Source organism: Corvus kubaryi, unplaced genomic scaffold (assembly GCF_017639235.1).
Source record: "Corvus kubaryi isolate FWS band 111438036 unplaced genomic scaffold, C.kubaryi_AGA036_p1.0 37236, whole genome shotgun sequence".
In the NCBI taxonomy this organism is placed as follows: domain Eukaryota; kingdom Metazoa; phylum Chordata; class Aves; order Passeriformes; family Corvidae; genus Corvus; species Corvus kubaryi.
Window position 1 is genome coordinate 2,598,538 of NW_024581067.1, and position 23,662 is coordinate 2,622,199.

The window sequence follows — 23,662 nt, forward strand, 5'->3', positions numbered from 1 at the left end:
TGGAATTGGAAAATCTGGGAAATCTGTTCTCTTCGGCAAGGTACTACTTATCGCTCAGGAGTGAATTTCTTCAGTGCGTGCCAAGGAGGAAAGCCTTTTTCTATGTTGCTGGCAAAACTGTCAATCATCTTGATGAGCAGCAAATAAATGAATGCCCAATGATGGGATTCTATATTATCCTTAAAAAAGAAATCCATCAAATAAACATCAACAGGTAAATGTTTATACCCGACAGCCATCAATTTCAGCTATCCATGCAAAGAGACAGGTGAGCTGGACTGGTAAACCTCGAAATTAGAGAGGTATTAATCATCTGCTCCCAGCCAGTATAAACAGATGTTATTTTTAAACAGGGAAAATCATCTTTTCCTCTGAAATTTATTTGCAACAGATAATGTTCTGTTACATTTTTAATCAAGCAGATGAAGTTACATTTAAATTGAAAATCTGCTGCACTCAACTAATCAGGCAAGTAAAATTCTGAGATGATTGAACAGCAGCACAGAGCACACCATTACAGCAGGTAAATTGTGAAATTTACCTGTCACACCACACAGCTCATTGTTCAGCCATTGCGCCTGCAAGTGAGGAGCACAGAAATAAGACAAAAAAGGGAAAGACATGTTCAACATATTCATAAATCCATCATATTTTAGGAACACACCATTAACAGTGACAGAGAAAAAAAATAAGCCCCACCTCTTTCCTACAAAAATGCCAATAAAGATTTACACAGGTTACTCCTATCTGCTTCATGCTCATCTAAGTCGCATGTCCGGATACGCTGAGATTAAGGCACAGCGTGAAAACCCTCTTGTATTTCTCCCATGATAAAATAACAGGCAAGACCACCAAAAAATCTGAAATATCTTAGGGAAGAAACAGTGTGATTTTATGTCAGTCCATTTTCCAGCTCTCACAGACATGCTGTGCCTCACCACCCAACTTCTCCACACCTCGGCTCACCACTAAAGCACTGGGACTGGTGTCCAGATCCAGGGTTTCATTGATAATACGCTTATTTGTGTAAACACTGCTGTAGTAAAAGCAGCACTTGTCTAAATAGAAATACAGATTTCAGGTGCTACCCTTGACAGGGACCCTAAAGTATTTTCTTACATGGAAGTGTCAGAAATGGGAATCTTTCATCTTAATTTTAAAATGAGATCTATATAGTCTTGTGCATGGCATTGATAAATTATGCATATCTACCTTTTTTTTTTTTCATCACAATGAACACAAACTGACAGCAGACATCTGGAGGACTGTCAATTATTAAAGCTCTAAGCTCCCACGCCTTTTTGCACCCCTGTGCTGTCCTCTGCACCCAAACCCCATGTGCCACATATTAAGATTATTAAAATTATTAAGATTAATTTCTCCTTTATTAATTTCTCCTTTTTTCTCTAGGAATTCAATAAATGGTGTGTGCATTAGCTAAACAGTTATTCCTATAAGAACAAAAAGTTTAACGGTTACTTTAGCATGGTGTATCTGTGCTTATAGTTTAGGAAAACCAATGTTGGTTTTAAAAAATACAGTTGTTTTACATTGCTATGTTTTAAACACTACAATAGTTTGGACACTGCAGCAGCTTTTTAACAATCATAAATTCTGAAAGTCCTATGGTTCACATGTGGCCCACTGGGGTCTGGTGACAATGGTGTCATTGCTGCACTCACCTGCACACCTACACAGAGCCTGTGCTCCTGTCACCACCACACTGGGGCTGGGTCTTGACTCCTTGTGCCACGAGCTCCAGCCACAACAATCAAAGAACCACACACTGGTTTGGGTATGGAGAGATCTCAAATCTGATCCAGATCCACCCCCTGCCATGGGCAGGGATACCTTGCACCATCCCAGGCTGCTCCAAGCCCTGTCCAGCCTGGCCTTGGACATTTCCAGGGATCCAGCTGCTCTGGCCAACCTGTGGCAGGGCCTCACCACACTGACAGGGAAGAATTTCTTCCCAATATCCCATCTAATCCAGCCCTCTGTCATTGTGAAGCCATTTCACCTTGTACTGCCACTCCAGGTGCTCGTACAAAGTGCCTCTCCAGCTCTTCTGGAGCCCCTTTACATACCAATACAGTCAAAGGAGCACAGTATTCACATATCTTTCAACTGTTGCTGAAAATATGGTAAAAATATGATTTCTCTTAAGTGAGGAAAGTAGCTCTTCACTGGCCAGGTGAAAAGGTTCTGTCCAAATCTTGAAAAGAACTCTGCTTGCTTATCTTAAGGAGTTAAAACAGTATATGTACACCTGTTAGAGAATTATTTGAAAAAAAGAGAAGCGTTACAATACAGATCCTGATTTCACTAATATCAATCTTTTAAGTCTTACATAGTATACCAAGCAGCCAGAGGAAAACAAACGTTATTTTGTAGAACAGTACATTCTGGGCTTTATTCACAATTCAGCAAATGTGAAAAAGAAAGCCCCAGACTGTAGTGCTGCCTGTGTGGAACAGCTTCTGACAGTCAATGCTAGACAATCCCAGAGTGCCCTGCTGTAACCTGGGTGGGAAGGGTTGTTTGGAGTTGTTAGGATATTTCACTAGACCCCTCCCACAAAGCTTTAAACGAATAATAAGTTACAATTTAGAACAGGACATCAAAACCAGCTTCACACTGATAGAAGACTGGGTTGGATGGGATACTGGGAAGAAATTCTTCCCTGTCAGTTTGGTGAGGCCCTGCCACAGGGTGCCCAGAGAAGCTGTGGCTGCCCCTGGATCCCTGGAAGTGCCCAAGGCCAGGATGGACAGGGCTTGGAGCAGCCTGGTATCGATAGTGAAGGTGTCCCTGACCGTGGCAGGAGGTGGGATAGGATGTGCTTTGAGATCCCTTCTGATCCAAACCAGTGTATGATTCTTTGATTCTATGAAAAATGAAAACCTCTCAAGGCCTGTGCCTACTCACATGGCCATCACAGGTCATCATGTAGAACACCCGGAGGTGCCATTTCCCAGGGTATGGCAGTATCAAGACACTGGCGGGACTGTGGGGTTGCAGGAGAGTGAAATGTAAAGCAAATATTCTCTTTTTTAAAATCTGCCCCGTGGCCATGCTGCTCTTCCAGTCTTTCACCGTGAACTGAAATGTTCCTTGCTGCAATGACACGCCCACTCACACCCTGAAGACAGGCACAGCCAGGTGAGCTACAACCTTGAATCTAGAGGACAGAAGTCAGCAATTGAGGTCAAGCATGTGTGAGTATTTTGCTGAACAAAATCCTCCCTGCTGTTCGCAGCGTGCATTCACTGCACACTGCTCAAATTATTAATTAAATGCCTAGGCAATTTTAACATTGGGTTTTATTATTCTAAGTACTTCTTTTTTTTCTTTAGTGCTAGTTGTTTTTGTGAGTTTCGTTTGTTCGTTTTCCCCCAGGGTTTAAAAAACATTAGGCTACGCAACAACATCAAAGGTCTCAGCCACGCAAGATGTGTCTATTTCCATCCCATCCAGGCAGCTTTTAGAACCAAATCCTGAAAAATATCTGAGTTTGAGACAAGGTATACTATATAGTAACATTTCTTTTATAATTCTTTAGGCTAACGTCCAATGAAATATTGTGATACATTCTTTAAAATGAATGCAACATTATTAAAGATAAGTATTCACTATCAAAGCTGCCCTGCTTAACATACAGATACTTGAATCTTCAACTTAGTATCTATACTAAAGATACTAGGCCTACATATTCAAATAAACTAAAAATTCCCTTCAAATGATAAGCAATTATTTTCTAGTCTTTAATACATTTGCAAGTATTGAAATACTGCATAAATTAAATTTTGCATTTACCCTAATTTCCTTGGCACTTAATCTGTCTTAAAATTGATTTGTCCCCAAAATCAGGAAATTAATATTGAAAACAACATCACAGTGCTCAGTGACACATTAATGATGGAATAGAATAGAACACAACAGAACTCTGAATAACCTCATACAGAAGCAACTGCTACAAAAATTTGTGAGTTAGTTAAGAAAAGAACTCTTTTTTTTTTTTTTCTTTTTTGGTTTTTTAAAATTAAGGAAAGCTGCTGCGGTGAAGATGGGAAACTGATCATAATTAAGACTTTTAGCTTCCAGAATCTGTGCTCAATTACAATAATACACCAGAAAATATTTTTCTAGCATTTTGGAGGACAGTTCTGTACTGTGTGCGTCTGCTTTGACCTCACAGTTATGCTAAGGCTGAAAGAACATCACTTTAGCACTACTATTTCTTTCTGTAAAGAGCAGCACAGTACTTTTACCTCTCAAATCCGACATACTTGTTGGGTTTAAGGGAATCTCTGCAATATAGAAAGAAATAGTAAGAACTGATTTAATAGTCTGAGCTACCATTAGACGCAAAAGAAACTGTTGCATATTTTAATTATACATTTGTCACTTACTTCTGGTGACCCACCTCAAGCATGGCATTCAGGATTCCAGAAATAACAGCCAAAATGAAAGAAGACGGACACGCACTAAGGTTTTCCTCTTGCAGTAGTAACAGAAGCCAAGAGGAGGCTTTGACCCACAGGACAATGAACACCTGAACATGACTGCTCCTCAGGTGACCACCTGCACCACATCAATGAGCAAGTCTGTCTCAACACACACCTGATGGAATCATGACAATATGCTGGGTCACAGAGCAGGTGAACACTGCCCGGAGCACATTGTACTCAAGGCTTTGACTGCGTGGGCCTCGTCTGAACTCACTGCAAAGGAGAAATTAAGTGCCTGAAATAGGTTTCAGCCTTTGTAATTTCTGTCATTAAAGTTAGTTTCTCAGCGAGAACATACTTGCTTTTTCAAAGTTTTACTATTAAAAAGCTTTTCAAAGTTTTACTATTGTTTTTTCTAATTAAAAAAAATAATAGAGACAGGTATTTGGCAGTGTGCATTACGGATCTTTGCTAGAATTAAGGAAGCCTTGTCGTCAAACGAGCAAATTCACTTTTTTTAGTCATCAGATGAGCCAGGACTCTGCTCCCCTGGGCGGGCTGGTGGGGCAAGCTGAGCGCCAGGGGACGCAGCACACAGTCGAGTGTGCTGCTGGCTCCTCTCCCTGGAGCCGACTCTGGCTGGCCCCGTGGAATCCCTGCTCGTGGCTGTCTGGCACCAGCTCCTGGTTGGGACAGGGGTTTTCCCGCCCAGTTGAGCTGGGCAGGAGCCTGCTGCCACTCCTGGAACTCTGGGAGCCCCATCTCTGGGCAGTGCCTGATAACTCCTGCCATACACCCCTGCGCAGCACACCCCTCCCTCCCTCCCTTCCTCCACAAAGACACAGACGGCCAAATCCTCAGCATCCCCCTCGGTCACACACATACTCAAATGTAGACTCAAAGTCCATCTAGTTAAAAAATGTAGCAAAAATAACACATTTCTGTCAGAGTTTACTCTAGAATTTGCCTCCTGGGTAGTGCATTTCTTCCCTTCAAAGGCTTAAATGGCCCACAGCCTCTGCATGAGTCTCTGTGCTGTGCTGGTGATGCCCTGTGTTGTGGGATGTTAATTCTTGAGGTAACGCCATCCTCTGGGTTACCTGCACTACAACCCTGGTAAAGGGTAAAGGGTAAAACGTTACCTACCCTGCAGGGATTCCCTTACACTGCAGAGTCATCTTTGTTCAGGAATAAAAGGCCTCAGACAAATACTCTGCCCTTCTAAGACTGAGTTGGGTTTCTGCTTTTCCATACGTTTAAGAATGTGAGATCGTTGACACATCCAAGACCACTTGTGTTCAAAACCCAAGGCTGAGCTGGAATGGCTTTTGTCAGGAAACTCACCAGTTTAGTTTTACAAAGGTGTGAAATTTAGATGTCTTCATATTCACCCACTTTTGTCCTTAGGCATGACACTTTAGCAACCCACATACGCAATACGCCCTAAACATCACAAAACCTCAAATTTGCTGACACTGAACATCCTCAAGCAACATAATTCAGGAGATGCTCTCTAATCAGCCATGGAAAATAACTCACACCTGCAAAATGGCATTTAATAGCTCTTTTCTTTCTTCTTCTCTGGTGGGTTTTTTGTTTGGTTTTGTTATTTGTTATTGGGGTTTTTTTAAGTATGATAACCAATGTACATTTTAAGGCTACTACACAGCTGGCTGCTTTCCAGGCCTCACCATAGTTTTCAAAAAGCATGAATAATCTAAAAATATGACATTGTCAATATTCCAATTAAATACCAACCTGACAGTATCTTTCAAACTATCACATGTGCCACCAAAGGTATTACCTGCATAATTCCAAAGATGAGTTCCCTATTATTTGAAATTATGTCAGGGGATTACTTTGGGGACAGAGCAAAAAGGCCAAGGAGTGTAATTCAAACTCTCGAAGGTAGAATTATAGAGCTTTTGGCAAGGTGGGGAAAGGGCATTTAATGCACTTTGGATGATATTGTAACTCACTGGTAGAATTTGAAAGAGGTGAATATATTTTTAATCAGAAAAAGTAGAGAGAAAAAGAAGAGCACACTAGAGAAAACACAGCAACGGTTTTCCTCCTTCAGGATCAGAAATAAGTATTGGGATGGGGCAATAAGACTGACTGTGTCTCTGTGAGACACACAGAACCCAACAACAACTTCTACTACTCTTTCCTTTACCGGGATTGATGATTCATCTTCAAGCCCAAGGATGAAACATGGCAGTGTCAAAATGAAGAGAGCAATTATCCCAAGACCACACTTCAACAATAAAACATATTTCCTAAGAGAGATCTTGTGACTACACTAAAAAGACCAAGAAGTTTAACTTCTCCAATACAGAGCAGATATATGAGCTATCAGTAATTTTTTTTTTTTAGTTTCCAAAATAACTTGTGCCAAAATCTATGTGAATTATTCTGTTACCAAAACTCCCAGACAAACAGAAGGAAAGTCAGACCTTACTATTAAAGGAAAAAGTAATCATTACGGTACTTTTTACAACTGGTAGTCAAGCAAAGATTTTTTCTGTTTCCTTCCAACTGATTTAGAGTTTTTAAAATAATCATCCCATATTTTAAGGAATCTCTCTCCAAAAAAACCAAAAAAAACCCAAAAAAAAAGGGGAGTGGGAGAGTCAAACCAATGAAGAAACGACAAATGTAATTTTAAACATTTAACATTCATGCAATTAGAGATACTACATATGCATAAGAGCAAAGATTTTGCTGTAAATAAATATATAGGGATGAGTTTTGTTAAATAAAAGTTGAGTGTACAGAGATGAAAGGAACATAGGTAGCATAATTGTTTCTGGAACGATACAGTGAAGTCTTATTTTGAAGATCTGTGTTTACACAGCAATTTGTGTAAATATTAAAGAAATTGCTCTATTAACTATGTATTAACTATTGACATAGGTCAATAGTAAGAACTTAGAATTTTTAGTGTGGGGCCGGGTGAAAACAGCCTGATACTGATTCCTTGATGTCATTTTGATTTTCTTAATTTTTGTTTTTTCTTTTCCTGGATAAGAATTGTTTGATGACTCTGATTTTTTATTTGTTTTGCACAGAATTGTGCCTCATGTAGCATTTTGTTTTACTGATAACCTTTGAAATTACAGTAACAAAGCTAAACGTTAGAAAACAAACTGAAAAGAACTCGCTGACTCTAAATCCCCCATTCAGGCTGGAAGAGCATTTCTTATACTTTTCTGTGTCCTTGAATGAAGTGACATTTAACAGTAGCTTTCATGTGTTCCTTGTGGACGGTAAGTATAACACTAAAAAATAAAACGACCAACTGGATATATTAAACCTCACCTGTGCATCCCACCTGCCCTATTGTTCCCTTTGCATGCTTATATTCTCAGAGCAACTACATGAAAGAAGCAACACCTGAATGAACTGTTCTTGCATCGGAACATTTCCTGAAGCACTGACAAGGATTTTGGGGCATATTTTCCATTTCTGTCTATTTTTTGAGTGAGTGTCCTCCCTGTAAGACACAAACTAGAGTAGCAACATAAGAATATTGACTGAGAAATGGTCTCAGTCTTACTGATGGAAAAGAGATCAGGCATCTGCCAAACTAAAAAGAAATAAAGTCTCAATGAAGTTACTCCTAATAAATTTTCAGCTTCTCCTACAACACTAAAATAAAGTAGGACCAGAAGAATTTTCTTTTGTGAAAAATTCAGCTCCTAAAGAGCCTGCTTTCTCCTTCAAATTCTTGCAGATTTCAAGCTTCACAAAGCCACTCAGGATTAGTCAAGCTTTCAAATTTAAAATTCCATGTGCTCCTTCTAATTATTTGAGTTCACTGGGAAATTATTTTCAAATGTGCATTTTCATAAAAGGGAAAAGTGTTTTTCAGCTTTTGTCCCTTGGAGATTGCATGTGTGTGCCACAAATAAAAAAATTACATCACTGACATACGTCATAAACATGTCATTTGTGTTTAAAAACATAAAATCATATCACTGACACCTCAAAAACACATCATTTCTATTTTCAGGAATATTTTTGCTGTTGTTCTGCAAAAGAAGTATTTTTCTTCACTAGAAACGCATGGCTGGCCCTACAAAAGATTAAATTATATATAACTAAGTAACCCAGTGGTGGAAGGTGTCGTTGCCCACGGCAGGGAGATGGAACAAGATGGTTTTTAAGGTCCCTTCTGACCCAAAACAGCAGCCGCCAGCTCCCTGCTGCCTCCAGATGCCGTGACAGGGACTGATGGCCCCCAGCCCCTGGAGGCAGCAGCCTTTGGGGCCCATTCACCACGTCCTGTAAGAGAAACCACAGCGAAACACAAAAGACCGTGACCTTCAGCCACGACTAAACCACTCCATTTTTAGGGACATGACAAGAAAAATGGCACTGTTTCACCTGCACGAGGCTGCTCCCCAAAATGAAAAAAAAAAACCTTATTACAAAAATCTTGAGTGACTAAAGCTCAGATTTTTGACTTCTTTTTTAACAAAAGGGTATGTTTTAAATACTTGGGTTTGCCATCTGAAAATCTAAGTCACACAAACACATACCACGGATGCACCATGTGAGACACACAAACACACACCACCAATGCCAACAAAATTATCCCTCTGTTCCAACTGATGACATGGATTTCTTAAAGGGATCTCTTCTCTGCTCTTTTTATGTCAAAACGAAGTTATAATAATTAAAAATCTAATGAGGAAATCCCCTCAGCACACACCCATTCAGCCTAAAGTATAAACAATGCCAACTTCGCCTGTGTCCTGGGGAGCCAGCCTGAGGGGACAGCTCAGTTTTGTGCTGGGCTCTCACTGGCTGAAGCCTCTGACATGGACTCCAGGGCTGAGAATGCAGCTGCCCCTCTCACGGATGTATTATGGGACACCAGTGAAATTTCTGCTCAAAGTTGGCAACTTTCCCCCCTTTTGGTTTCTTTACCAAGATAGCCCATGGGAATATAATGCAGGTGGAAATGCCAAACCTTCACATACACACCTACAAATACACAAACAAGCACATACATGTGCCTGTGCTTACACGTGTGTGTGTACATCGCTGTACATGCTCATGGGGAGCAAACCCCCGCATCCGGAGCAGTGGCTGGAGCCCCCCTGGCTCCAGGGAGAATCCCCCAAGCTCTGCAGGTAAAGTTTTAAAAGCACAAGACACAGTTCCAGGCTTGGTGTCTTACCTTTGGGTAGCGTCAAGCCAGGAAGGGAAGTGCAGCATGAGGCAGGGACTGTCAGCACCGGGCTGTAACACACCCGCCGCCTCACTGCCCCCGCTCTAGCAGGGTAGAGCAAGCTCTGGTGTTTCACCATGCACAGAGAGTTTCAAAAAGAGACCGAAAAGAGCATCTGGCAGCTTCCCCCCACACCCCCCCCCCTCACTGCCTGGCTGTTGAGGTTTTAAAGGAGTTGATGGAGGAAGATTTGTCCTGAGGATGCCTGGCTGTTCCTGGTGCCTCAGGGGCTCAGAGTAAGGACAGGCACACCACAGCCACCCATGCAGCACAAAGCAAGACAGCAAAGTGCAGCAAAATCTGCCCACTTAGGGCAAAGAGCTGCTTTTGTGACTGTCACTGGAATCTGCTGTCTCCAATGGGCCGCCTCAGGCTCTTTGAGGGCATTCCCCTCATCTACACTTCAAAGGTGTGAACAAAGGAACCCCAACCACCGCACCTTACACCTGAGGCTGTGCAAAGGCAGCAAAGGAACACACAGAACTGATACCAAACTGATGACAGAATACCAAACTGGTATTCACCCAACCAAACCGGTGCCAAGGCACATCAAACGGGTGACAGATACACCTCTGCCACTGGTTCTGCACACATGGTTCTTGGTAGAGCATGGGAGACATGTTACTCTAGTGATCCACATCCACCAACAGAAGTCCAAGAATGGACAGAGAGCTTTGATTTTCTTCTTTCCTCATTGCTAATGATGTCATTGTCTGACAGGACATATTCTGGATAGCTGGGAATGTCACGTATGATGTGAAATCAGAGACATTAGCAAAAGCTTTAGAGGAAAAGCAGTCAAACACCACAACCACGGAGAGGAAGGAGACTGAGCCTGGCAGGTGGGAAACCTTACCACTGCTAAAATTTTCCATGTAAAAAGGAACAGCTTAAATCCAAATTCCACAGTCATGCTGGTGGGAAATGCTGCAGTGAACTGGGGACCCTCAGCAGAGGAGCTGGAGTGTGCACCCCACTCACCAGCATGTCCCCTGCAATCACAACTCTCCCCTAGCAAAGGCCGCTGGATTAGGGTTGTTATATGTGGGATACAGTCACAGAAGACACACAGCACTCATCAGTATGAATTCTGGAAATACCAACTATATACATTAACCGCCCCTGCCATCACCCCATCACAGACATGGGTGTACTTGAACACGCACAAGTGCTGCAGCAGCCTGAGGAGCTAGTTCTGCATTTCCTCCAGATTTAAAGTGAAAGGAGTGACCACACACCCCTGCCTCATGATCAGCATTGCTGCAGTGGAATTGCAGGGTCAGATTTTTGTTGCCCTATACCTGGCACCTACACCTGGCTGCTAACCTCAAACTTTACTTTTTCCCTATGTCTTTTGCATCCAGTATATTCTCTACTGCACTTTTTAATTGCTTAAACACCTAGAACTTCTCCTTTGAAAGGATTAAATCAGTTTCCCATCAGTGTTCAAAAATTCAGTCGCAGGATGAGAATTTGCTATTGCCTGCAAGAAACCCAAAGAAACAGGGACAAAGAAGAAAGATCAAACTGATAACAGAAGAGGGGGGAGAAAATCCCTTTACAACTATCAACAGAACAGAGAAAAAAAAGGTGAAAAAAGTGAAAAAAAGTCACACAGAATATATGACCATGTAAGCATGGGCACTCTTGCAGAAAACCTAGTCAGCAATCCCAAGCCAGAGGAAATTTAAATGAGAGCCAGGTCCACAGCAGTGACGGAATCTGAACAGATACAAGGGGCTGCTCAGGTTGCAGGTTGTGCTTAGCCTCAATCTCTTCGGATTTGCAAAAGAACTTTATTAGTTTTATTAATTTTTTTTCTTAAATAATCAAGAGATTCGAGTGTATCCACATTACACAGTGAGGAAGATTAAGATTTTTTCTTTAATCAAAATATCCATATGCATGTGCTGTATCTTCCAAGGGGTAGGTGGATTCCCACTACTGATTCCCGCTCCAGGGTGCGTTCTGCTGCAGGAATTCATGCACAAACCACTCCTACCGCATTTCCATGACGGCAGAGTTCCAGCAAACACAAGTGAGAAGAAAACCCCTCAAATCACAGGAAAATCCCCCAAATCACAGTGCTCAGCAGGGTGCAGTTCTGGGGGAAACAAGCCTATAAAGGGGTTCAGCAAGACATAACACAAACACACAAGGACTGGACTCCACTTCACATGCAGAGGCATAGCCTGCCACTGTCCCTCCCTCTAAGGGGAATCAAGGGCCAGCCCCACAAGCCTAGCTCTGCCGGGGAGGGGAAATGAGAGCAGGAGCTCTGTGCCAGTGTGGGACAGGCACAGCTGGCCAGGACACCAAGGACCACCAGCTCTCACCCTCCTCTGGAAGCACCTCTGTGCCCAGCCTCGCTGCAGGCAATGGATGGCACTGTCCCACATGCACGGCTGACCAGCCCACACAGACCTGGCTCCCAGCACAGGCTGCTTCTAAAAAAACTGATTTTAGAGCAAGACATCTTTTCTGTGTGCTTTTCCATCACCTGGCCTGTGGGGCTCCTGTTGCCACAGTGGGCCTCTCTGGAGGAGATGCCATGCTCCAGGCAGTGTCATGGGGGGCTGAGGTCACCCCTTGAGCGGGGACACGGCCACAGCCACCGCGTGTGGCCTCCAGAGCAGCAGCCTGCGACAGCCAGGCAAGCCACCACAAAGCTACAAGGGCATAAATCTCTGCTTTGGGCTTTTGGTGACACTGAAATCGGTACATGGATCGCACCAGGGAGTCCTGCTGCTTTTATGAAACGCAGCACACACCTCTAGGTATGAATAACAAAAATATTTTGATTGTTAAAGAAATTTTCACCGAGAGACCTTTCCACTTCTGAAAGCAATTTTGTTTGAGATTTAATCCATTGATTCCATAATTTGGGTATCCAATAGGCAGAGGGAAATGTGACTCTTTACAGAGCTCTTCTCTGGCCTAGCAAAATGAAAAATTTATGGCAGTCATTTTTGTAGGAAAAAATAAGTTGTTGCTACAAATCACAAGACTCCAGAACAAAAACATACTGTATCATGCAAAGGTCACATTCAAAAGCAGCTGTCAGGGAAAAGAAGCAAAGCACAATTCATTGTATTTTGTTGTTATTTTAGAATTAAGCTTACACCTTTTCACCATTTAGAAATAAACTGAGGGATTTGAGTAATAGCACACAGAGGAAAGAAATACAGATGTAGTCAGATTTTTGAGTAGTTTCTGCAGTGCCACAGAGTTAAGATAAATTTAAGTTCAATGTCTGGAAGAAGCCATTTTACAGACTGATAGTTCACAAAGGGTATTTCCTTTTTGATAGAGATAAAACAATAAGTCACATTTATTGGAGACTGCTGTCTCCATTCTGACTCCATAAGCTGCAGTTACTGCTACTAAATAGAAAACTCCTTCATATATGATTTTTCAGGGAAGAGGCAGAATTGAAATGCTTTCAAATTAATTTTCTTTTCCATCTTAGGCATATTTTTATGTTTTCATTCACTAAATGTTCAAACAATTGTTTTTCTCTTTTTCATTTTACAAATGTTCTTTGGATTCAAAAGCAGCCATACACCACAAACTTGCCAAGCCCAGAGTGAGATCATACTCACACCCAGCCTCCAAGAAAGGGACCAGGTGGATAAAGGATATAACAGGGAGAAGATAAATTGCTTTTTGTACCCCTTAGTGGCCGGACATCAATGCTGCAGCTCTGAAAGCTGTCTTCCAAAAAAAAAAAAAAAAAAAAAAAGAGAGAGATTAGGATTGCAGCTATTCATGGGAGAAGAAATATGTTAAAAGGAAGGTTTTAATGAAGAAATGGATTAAAGACTTCCAACTACAGGAGATTAACGTTCTTATCATATAAACTCTTACTGTAAAGCAGAGAGAAGGGGTAGGAGGGGAGCACACTCCTCCAAAGACAGGAAAACTCTGACACTGAAAACGAATTCTCTGCATTAGTGCATGGCAGAGTTTGTAATGATTCCTTTTGCACATTTTATTATGGACTCTTAAACTTAAAAAAAAAAGGGGTGTAGATTATACCAAAGACCTAGTTTTGCTGAATTACCCATTTTTGAAATACCCTGTGAAGAAGGTAGGACCCATTAAACAGCAGCATCACCACTCAGTTTTCTGACAGTCACACCAGAACACCACCAGCGGCAGTGGGAACACACAGGTACCTGGTCATGCCTTTCGGCAAGGAAACCAGGAATTTTACAGACATACAGGCCCAAATATGCTATGGCTTAGTGTGGTATTAGACAAGCAAAACCAAAAACTGAAAGGCACCTAAAGCCATAGGGAAGCAGGGCAGAGAAGAGAGGGAAGACTCCCATTTGGGTACGGAACACTGGTGCTCAAAGACTGGCCATAAACCTGCAGGATAGCAGCTGAGGACCAAAAAGTAAACCTTGATCTGCCACCACGACCCAGAGCTCAATTCCCACAGCAAAACATCTCTTTCCATCACAACAGATGCTGCTGGAGACTGGAGCTGGAAAGCTGCATAGGGGAAAGACTCTCTGTGAACTGCAGGCATCAGGACAGCATTATTTGTTTACAGGGAATATTAAAAATAATAACGGTGTTAGACAAGATCAGGTTGGCCAAGTGAGGTGTAGGGGAGTGAACAGAATAAAGAGATATGCTCAGTTCGTTTCCTTAAGGAGTTGTTTCTGATGCCATGGAAGCTCAGCATCTCTCTGCAGGGACTCAGACATGAAAACAGACTCATCAAATGACTGACAGAACCCGCTGCTCTCACAGTCAGAGGACTGTTCACGTTTCAGTTCCCTTTCTCACAGGAAGCAAACTGGACACTAGACACACCACAACACTGTCACGGGAGGTCTGTCCGATGTACAGTCACAGGCAGTTCCAGAAGAGAAGGAAAAGGCAAGGCTTCATGAGTTCTTACATGCTATGAGCATCCCTACTGACACCGCAGGCCCTAAAATCATAATTGACATACAGTGTCGCCGCCAAAACACCTACCTCATTCTCTAGAAACCCTGAAAACAGAACTGTGCATGTGTCAAAACATTTTAAATGAACTAGCAGAGAATATCTCTGAGAGGATAATTTGCAAATACACATACATTTTAAACACTTTTCTTTGAACTGAAAATTTTTATATTCATGCTTCAGCAGAGTCATTTATAGAATCCCAAAATCCCAGAATGGTTTTGGTTCCAAAGGGCCCCAAAGATCACCTTGTTCCAACCCCCTGCCATGGACAAGGAAACCTTCTGTTAGACAAGTTACATATTATAATCTATAGGATGAGAGGATACAAGCTCAATAAACAAATTACAGTTACTGTACATTAGGAAGATTTATGGCTTCTCTTCCCTACAGCTATTTTGATGCTATTTTGGTCTTTCATTACACACACATGCCTACAACACAATTTATTCTAAATCTTTGCATGGGGATCACAGTGTGTACTAGAAAAGGAGCAGCTGAACCAAACTTTTGCTCACCAGAGCTACTTGAATTTCATCCACCAGAATCTGGAGGGGTTTGGAGAAGGTTCTGGCCTAATGTTGAGAATAAAACCAGAGTAGGAGAATAGCAGTGTATTTCTGACCTCATATGACTGTCTTTGATTTCCCACTAAAACTTCTCAAGAACTGTTTATATTGCCTACACTCCATGAAACAATTTTAGTTCTGAACAGTGTGACCCATTCATACAGGGCAGGGAAATTCTACCTCTGTTGACTGCTCTGTATGTGGCCTGCTTATTGCCAATAATCATGAACGGGTCTATGAATCAGAACCATTACAATGTTTGTCACAAAAGCGTGACATAGCTTAGCAAAAACTGCCCCCTGGTACCAAACTCCCACGTTGATTTTTAACAGGCCCCTCAGTCAGCACTGGCACACCTGCAAGGCAATTCTTAGAAACTTTAAAAAGATTTATAAGGAGGGAAAAACTACATGAACTCCAAACATGGTGCGCTTATCAGGGCTTCTGATGCAGTGACAGAATGCTTTACATAGAAGTCTGTTCAGCCACAGAGTGTGCTTAGCTATGCAAAAACACCCACAAGTCCAGCAGAAGGTTATCAAACATTTATGGTCCTGAAATACGTGTTTCACCAAAGAAGGCGAAGACTAACCCTCAGCTCTTCCCTCTCAAACAGCGCAGCAGCAGCATGTGAACAGCAGCACATGAACAGTAGCACTGTTTATAGACACTCAGACAAAAAACTCCACTGCTGTCAGCCTGCAGATCAGCATCACAGAATGCTCCATTTCATCCAAAACCTCCTCGCTTACATGTGCACCAAATAAAGTTATGGCATACATTGTTTTTTAACTTCTTTTAAAGTATGGTCTATTTTACCTTATTTATAAACTTCCCTTCTTTATTTCTTTCTCCAGCCTTTGTCTGGGCCATGGTTTCCCTCAACCTGGCAGAGGGACGCTGTTCTCAGTAATGGCCTTTGTGCTTCAGGAAACTAGTGAGCAGCTAGAAAAAATCCTGGCTGATCATCCAGCAGAGTTTTCAGCTGATGGTGACACAGTGTATATTACACACAACGGTTATTACAAACACCTGCCTAAGCTCTGTCCCACTAACCACCACGTTTATGGACTTTCTTTGCTGTAATGTGGAAGAATGTTTTCGAAACACTAAAATGTTAGACTTTAGTGGTTGGGGAGAAGCCTCTCTGAATTCTTCAGTGCAGAATCCACATGAGAACAGTCAGTCAACTTCACATCAACAGCCCACACTGTCAAGAGTCATGATGGGGCAGTCAGCTCATGAACTCAGGCAGGGGAAATGCTCAGGTCTCCCCTCCGCCCCTTGCCTCCTTCCAGTTACAGCTCATCCCTGTCCTGAGTTGAAAGGTCTCTGGTCTGGCACACAGCAACTTATTATATGCTCTCAGGAATATGAAGTACATGGCAAAGTTGAAAAGTTCACAAATCACTCAGATATTACTTCTAAATGTCTACCTGAAAAAATGCTGTTTTTCCTTCCATATGTCATGCTGCTGAAATAAAGGTATTGAAATGGTACAAATAATGGCCATTTCATTTACTACAGCTTTGCATCCATTGCCAAGCACTACCAACATCAGTATCATTGCAGACAAATTGCTGCCCAAGTACAAGAACAAACAAGCCAATAAAAGGCACTAACCTTCACTGACAGGAGTGGCACAGCCCTCAAGGTTCAACATGATGTCTCCATCCTTGTCATCAGCACCAGCTCCCAAAAGCATCCAGCTTTCGACGTTATCACTGTCAGAGATCAAGCTCTCCTCCTCCGAGCTGTTGTCTATTACCAACACATCATGGATGGCTTGAGGTCCAGCAGAACAGACAGGGGTAGGCCTCCCACTAGTGCTGTTTCTCTGCCTTGGTGTGCCCACATCTGATTCAGGGGGACACAGGGCATTACATCCAGCAGCTTCGGTGTGATTTGGTGTGGAGGATACCATGTGGATGTGTGTTTTACCTTGAGCTGAAGAGCATCTTGACCTCTTTGCCTTGCTTTTGTAGATGCTGTCTTCATCTGGTGTATCAGACAGGACGATGATCTCGGGCTCATCTGAAAGTTGAGTACCACCACCAGTGAATTCAGTGAGCTTCTCATCTTCATCCTGCTTCTCAGTTAGACCTGAACTATGACCCATGACTTCTGCAACACCAGCTTCTTCATCCATTTCCAGTGTACTGATTTCTCCAAGATCCTGGGAATAGTGGATCTGGCTATAGAGATGAAACTCCACCTCACTATCAACACTCTGCTCACTGGATGACTCCTCGGGATACAGCTCATCTTCATATACTTCAGCATTCTCAGAACCATCATACCCGGCAAACATTCTGGAAAGTGAGGAGTCTGCGTCTACAAAAAAATCAAATGGCTATATCAGAATGGTCACATGTCCAAAATAAACCTTCAAATGATACCTTTGGTCCTCTTGAAATTGCTCAGGTGAGTCACAGAGCTCTGCACACAGAACATCAAACTGAGCAGATTTAACAGCTATCTGTGCTCAGATGTGGAAAGGCAAAAGCTACTTAAGGATGCATTTGCATTAACCGTAACTACTACTTCAGCTCCACTACTTTGGCTTCTGAAAGTGGCATTTACTGAGTTCTCCACTCCCACATGAGGGAGGTCATCCGGATGCTCACAGGCCACACCTGGAGTGCTGTGTACACCTTGGGCTCTCCAGTACTGGAGCAAGTACAGCAAAGGGCCACGGAAACCATTAAGGGACTGGAGCATCTACTGTAGTAGGTCAGAGTGGGACTGCTACTCCACTGGAAGGTAAAGCTCAGGGGGATTTATCCATGCATTTATCCATGCTCACAAACACCTGGCAGGCGGAGTAAAGAAGACAGAACCACCACAGCAGCGCCCAGCAAGAACTTGAAAGGGAATGGACACAAAATAACAAAATACAGGGAATTCCACTTAAATGTAACTCTGTTGCTCAGAAAGGCTGTGGAGCCTCCATTCTTGAGGACCTTCAAACCTCAGCTAGACACAACCCTGAGCAAGTGGCTCCAGGTGACTCTGCTTTAAGTCAGGGCTGAAATTGCCAGAGGCTCCTTCTTGACTCAGCTGTCCTGTGATCCCAGCCCAAGGGTGAGTGTGTTCAGAGCTCACAGCCTACTCCCTGGCAAGACAGGTAATACAGGGACGTTCTAAAGTCACCCTGCCTCCTTGAGAGACTACCTCACTTGGTGTACATGACCATATGATGCATGGAGTGTAGGAAACTGAACACTTCCTCTGAAAGTCTGTCTCTGTTTCTGAGTTACAGTTACTCCCATGGAAGTCATCAAGCTTTTTTAGACCTGAAAACTGCCAGATGGAGTTCAGCTTTTTGGCTGTGGAAGAAGAATGTCATGGTACTGTTTAAATGCACTTAGTCACACACACATACAAAAATTCAGATTTGTGAGCTTTGTACAGAGGTAATTTGCATCATGATGGTATTTAAAGAAAACAAAGGATCTTATTATGAAGGTTCTCCTCTCTCATCCAGGTTCCTACATAAACATAACACCTAATATGCTAAATATATGAAAGAACAAGGTGGTAATAGACACAATAAACCTATTTTACACCACTATCTAGCTTTAGATGCTGTAGGAAGAAAAAGTAAAACAATGGCACCTGAATGGTTGCAGTTAGAAAAACACCTGACAGACCAAATGAAGGCCCCAAACTTCAACGTTTTTCTCAACTTCACCCAGGGTCCCTGTTTCAAACAGGTTGCAGCCTCTTCCTATCCACACAGTGAGAACAGAGCTCCAATGAAGCACATTCACAATATTAACATGTGGTCATGAGGTGTGAGAAGAGACCTTCAGTAATGTAGGAAATTAATAAATTCTCCTGGAGATGTTGTGTTTTTAGTGATACTCCAAAAGCCAACTGAATCCAAGTACTCCTTCCTTCCCTTCTGTCACCCAGTGGATAAAGTCACACACATAAGCAGTGACCACTGCTAAGAACTTGCAGCTGAACAACACTGAAGCCTTTCAAGCGTCTGGGGAGCTGACTCATGGACACTTCAAAGTGCAGGCAACAGCACAAACAGCCAGCAAGCACTACACTCACTTTGATCTATCCTTCTCAGAAGGTCAAACAACAGCTCCTCCTCCTCTCAGGTCCACACGTGACTGGGATAATGAAGGGCTCTTCCTCTTGCTCAGCATGTACACCAGGCCACTGGGAAACAAGATACAACATGAGCATCACAACAGAATCTGAAGACATATTGGTCACCATTCTCACACTCAGTCCACAGCTATGCCTTTCCTCTTGAGGAAAGAGAAATAGCCATGTCAGGTACCTGACATCAAAGCAGACACAAACACAGCCTCTAGGAAAGGGAAGAGGAGCTCGACAAAGTCTTGCTTTGTTTTTCAGATTGTCAAGTGGAAGCAGTCTCTCACTGAGTTCATACAGATAACTCAGAGAAAGACCTGACTGCAACTTCAGATTTCCTTTTGCCAGTGAAAAGTTTAGGCTATGGGCAAACATTCTTTTCCATAGAATCATAGAAAGGTTTCAGCTGGAAAAGACTGCTAGGGTCACTGTTCTCTCAGCTGTGTTCACCTCTAAGTGCCACATCTATCTCACTTCCAGCTGGACTATCATAAAGACACTCTTCACATCTGAGTGTGAAAAACACATGAAAAATATTAGTCCTGCAAAGACTACCTGATTTGATAGGCTGCAGGGAGCAACAACACACCAACACATCCTACTTTGGAATTAGATTACCTTACTTTAAAAAAAACCCAAACTTCAAACCCCTGGCAATGGTAGAACTCCATCCCTTTATCAAGAGGAATCCCACTCCTACCTGAACCCAGAGCACAGCCTTCCTCAAAGGCACCTGAATGCCTTTCAGGGAGCCCCTAAGTAAGGACAGTTCAAGTAAAGGGCTACCAATGTTAAAATTTAAAAAATCACAGATATCTGAGTTTCTTTTAACCATTTCCAAACAAAACTGCAAATGACTGCAGTTGTCAATGACAGGGATAATCTTCAAACCCTGCTTGCCAGCATTTTTCATCTGGCCCATTAGAAACCTGACATCCCACATGTGATGCAGCAGCAGGAGTGGCAGCAGCACCAGGCAGTCAGAAGGGAGGTGCCACTGGCAACTCAAAACAGAGAGGAAGAGCAAGGCCAACAAACAAGAAATAACAAACAAGTTAATCAGAACACCTCAGCCAAAATCCCAAAGAGGGTTTGGGATGCTCAGGTCTCACCCATCTGCAGAAGGGACTTTGCAGTAAGAAGCTCGGGGCAGTCCTTCCCATGTCATTCCTGTTCACCTACCTCGACTCTCCCTGTCAGCCCCTCCTTTCCACTGCTTAACTCCAGCACCTCTGCTGCTCTTACTTTCTCAGCTTCTAACAGATTCCAGAGCTCATTGTGCTTAACTTCAAATACTGAGATATCTTAAAAATTTCAAATGAAAACTAAAATACAGAGATTACTTCTTCCATTGCATATGACTTTCCACACAAGTGTCCTGTTCCCATCACAAATCATCTGTGAATTCCAAATATCTCCTTATTTATCTCATTCTCTGCTTGATCTCTGCAGCCAATCAACCCTATTTGATAAAGGCTGCATTGAGAATAGAGCACCAAACAGGCTCTCTACTGCCTTGGAAGGCAAAGACAAAACACAACCCTACTGTTAGGCTGTTACAGATAGAAAAACAAAACGAAAAAGAAAGCTCTTTCAAGAGAATTACCATACTATCTATCAGAACAGAGGGTCAGACATCAGGACAGCAGCAGCTACACTTTTTGTCAGCTTTAAATTTAGTTCTATTTTTGATACATAAACTGCCTGGCGCTTCAGACTGCTGAGACACTGCAAGGGCACAGACAGTATGAAACTGACAAAGAACTTAAATGTTCCAGAGCCTGTGAATGAAATATTTCATTTCAGCTGCTGTAGCTGCTTTTGCACCCTGCATTGCCTGGATTCTATGAGAAAATTATCATTACAAAGCTCATGACTGAAATGAAAATCACATCTGGAAGGTATGAAAATGTCAAACCTAAATGTATTTATAAAAAACCTACCCAAAGACATATTTATTATCAGAAACCAGTGTCAGGAGACTGTTTTCCTTCCCCTGCTCTGTTTCTGTACCCAATATGATTCCAACCTGGCTGTGCCTCACAGGGGCAACCACGCGGTTCTCAGAGCTGGTGAGAAAGGCACAACCTGCATCCTCTGCTCTGGGTGAGACATGCAGCTGTCAGTGCATCTGGAGTGGAGAAGCCCTTGCAGTAACATCAAAAAGTATCAGGAGGTGGGTTGGGAGCAGCCTCTGCCCTCATTTTCCATGATCTAATGCTGATTTTTGGCTAAATGCTGAGATGCAAACCCCATCCTTGTCCCATTTGCTGTTTGAGGACACACAACTGTTCTGGACTTTCTTTAACTGAAGTGCAAAGAGAGAGGAAAAGCTTTGGAGAAGAGGTCAACATTTTTCTAGTGGCAGCTATACCTTCAGGAGATCACAGGAATATCTCTTCCACACCTGAACCCTGGAAAATAACAACACATTTCAAGTTTACTTCAAGCCTTTCAGAAGATTTTTTCTTCCCACAGCTATTTTATGAATCATGTTTAAGAGTAACAGAGATTTTGATTTTGCTTGGATCCTAGGGCTGGATGTTGTCTGGCGAGTGCGAACAAATCAGGAATGGAGATCCCGGGAGAAAGGGATGCACACCCCGAGCACCGGTGGAGGCCGAGAGAGTACGCGGAGCGCGGGTCCGGGCACACGCAGGGCCGTGCGGGTACCGACCCCTCCTCCGGAACTCCTGGGCCGCTGGGGCTTGTTCCAAGGGCTGGCGTAGGGACCGGGACACGCCGCAACCGGAGGCTGGGCCAGGATCACGGACACCGGGGACGGACCGGCGGGGTGGGCCCGGGCAGAGGCCGCCGAGGGGCGCGGGGGATCCCGGCTGCGCGGCCGCGACTGGGGCGGAGAAGCCGCCACGGGACGGGAAGGACCCGGGGCCGGGGCCCTGGGGAGTGGGGCCCGCCGTGGAGAGCGGGGGCCGGGTCGGGCCGGGAGGTGCCGGAGCCGGGTGGGGCCGGGTGCCGGTAGTCACGGACGATACTCACTCACTGCCGATACCGGAACTCACTCACTCGGTATCAGTACTCGCAGCACTCACTGGGAGTGACTCACTGACTGACTGACTGACTGACCGACTGACCGACCGACCGACCGACCGACCGACTCGCTCGCTCGCTGCCGGTGCCAGTACTCAGCGCCAGAACTCCCTCGATCCCGGTATTCTGTTCCGGCCACACCGGGACCCGCCGAGCAGGAAGTGGCGGTGGCCTGGCCCCGCCGTCCGGCCACGTGCGTCCGGCCCCGCCCCGTCCGGCCCCGCCCCGCCCCGCCCCGGCCCCAAGGCTCTGGGAGGGCTGGGGGGACGCGGCTTTGCGGACAATTTACCGGAAATCGGATGGACAGGAAGGGGGCTTTCCCGAGTCTCACAAGCCTCGGGGTTTGGTCTGCGTCCTGCCCGGTAGCACAGTCCTGCGAGAGGACCGCGTCTCCACGTGCGGAGTGGACAGAGCCCGCCCCGCGCCGGGTGCCGCGGGCAGTGTGGTCCCGGAAGAGACGGGGTGGGAAAGGATCTTACAGTTCATGCAGTCCCACCCCATGGCATAGATAAGGACACCTTCCACTAGATCGGATGTCTTCAAGCCCAGTCCAACCTAGCCTGCAACATTTCCAGGGATGGGGCAGCCACAGCTTCTCTGGGCAGTCTGTGCCAGGGTCTCCCCACGCTCGTGGGGAGGAATTTCTTGCTAATATCCCGTCTAATCCTGCCCTCTGGCAGTGAGAAATCCTTTCTCTTGTTCTGTGACTACAACCCTTGTCTGCAGTCCCTCTCCAGCTCTCTTTGAGCCCCTTTGGATATTGGAAGGGGTTCTAAAGTCTCCCCAGAGCCACCTTTTCTCCAGCTGGACATCACCAGCTTTCCCAGTCCATCTCCATAGGAGAGGTGCTGGAGCCCTGGGAGCATCATATGGATATGTACCTGAATGTGCAGGTACACACATATGTGTTTACACACACCATAAATGTCCTGCCATCCTGGCTGGACCATTCTGTGCCTGCCCAGTGTCCCCAGCAGCCCTTTGCAGACTTATCTGTAGCCAGCAGATCCAGCCTCGCTGTCTCTCACCAGTGAGCTTGCAAAAGTCCCAGTGTCTCCAATATTCACCTTTGCGATGCTAGGCCCCACACCTCCTGGCCCACTTGCCAACCAGCACAGTTTTACAGTTGGTGTGGCTGCCCTTGCTGGTGTGTGCCTGTTCATCACGGACATGCTGCCTCCCTCCAGGTGCTGCCCCTCCACACACAGATCCTCTGACCAGGGGTCCAGCTCCTCTCGCAAGCTCTGGTACCTCCACATGCAAGGATGTGCACA

The 23,662-nt window shown here is 44.1% G+C and overlaps 1 protein-coding gene across 7 annotated transcripts in view; it reads right to left on the bottom strand.

The window, feature by feature from the left end:
* ZCCHC7 (zinc finger CCHC-type containing 7) overlaps positions 1-22,571 on the bottom strand; it is an 86,736-nt gene extending 64,165 nt beyond the window's left edge. The window contains exons 1-5 of one of the 7 annotated variants that reach the window (XM_042023123.1): positions 22,338-22,571; positions 21,712-21,751; positions 19,287-19,397; positions 17,163-17,555; positions 16,845-17,078 (exon numbers count right to left, since the gene is read on the bottom strand). In XM_042023123.1, coding sequence (XP_041879057.1) covers positions 16,845-17,078; positions 17,163-17,532 — 604 coding nt within the window. In that variant the 5' untranslated portion in view covers positions 17,533-17,555; positions 19,287-19,397; positions 21,712-21,751; positions 22,338-22,571. Of the gene's footprint in view, positions 1-16,844; positions 17,556-19,286; positions 19,398-21,711; positions 21,752-22,337 lie in introns of all 7 variants that reach the window. The other 6 variants (XM_042023120.1, XM_042023122.1, XM_042023121.1 and 3 more) reach the window with 6 other exon arrangements.
* Positions 22,572-23,662: the final 1,091 nt, after the last annotated feature.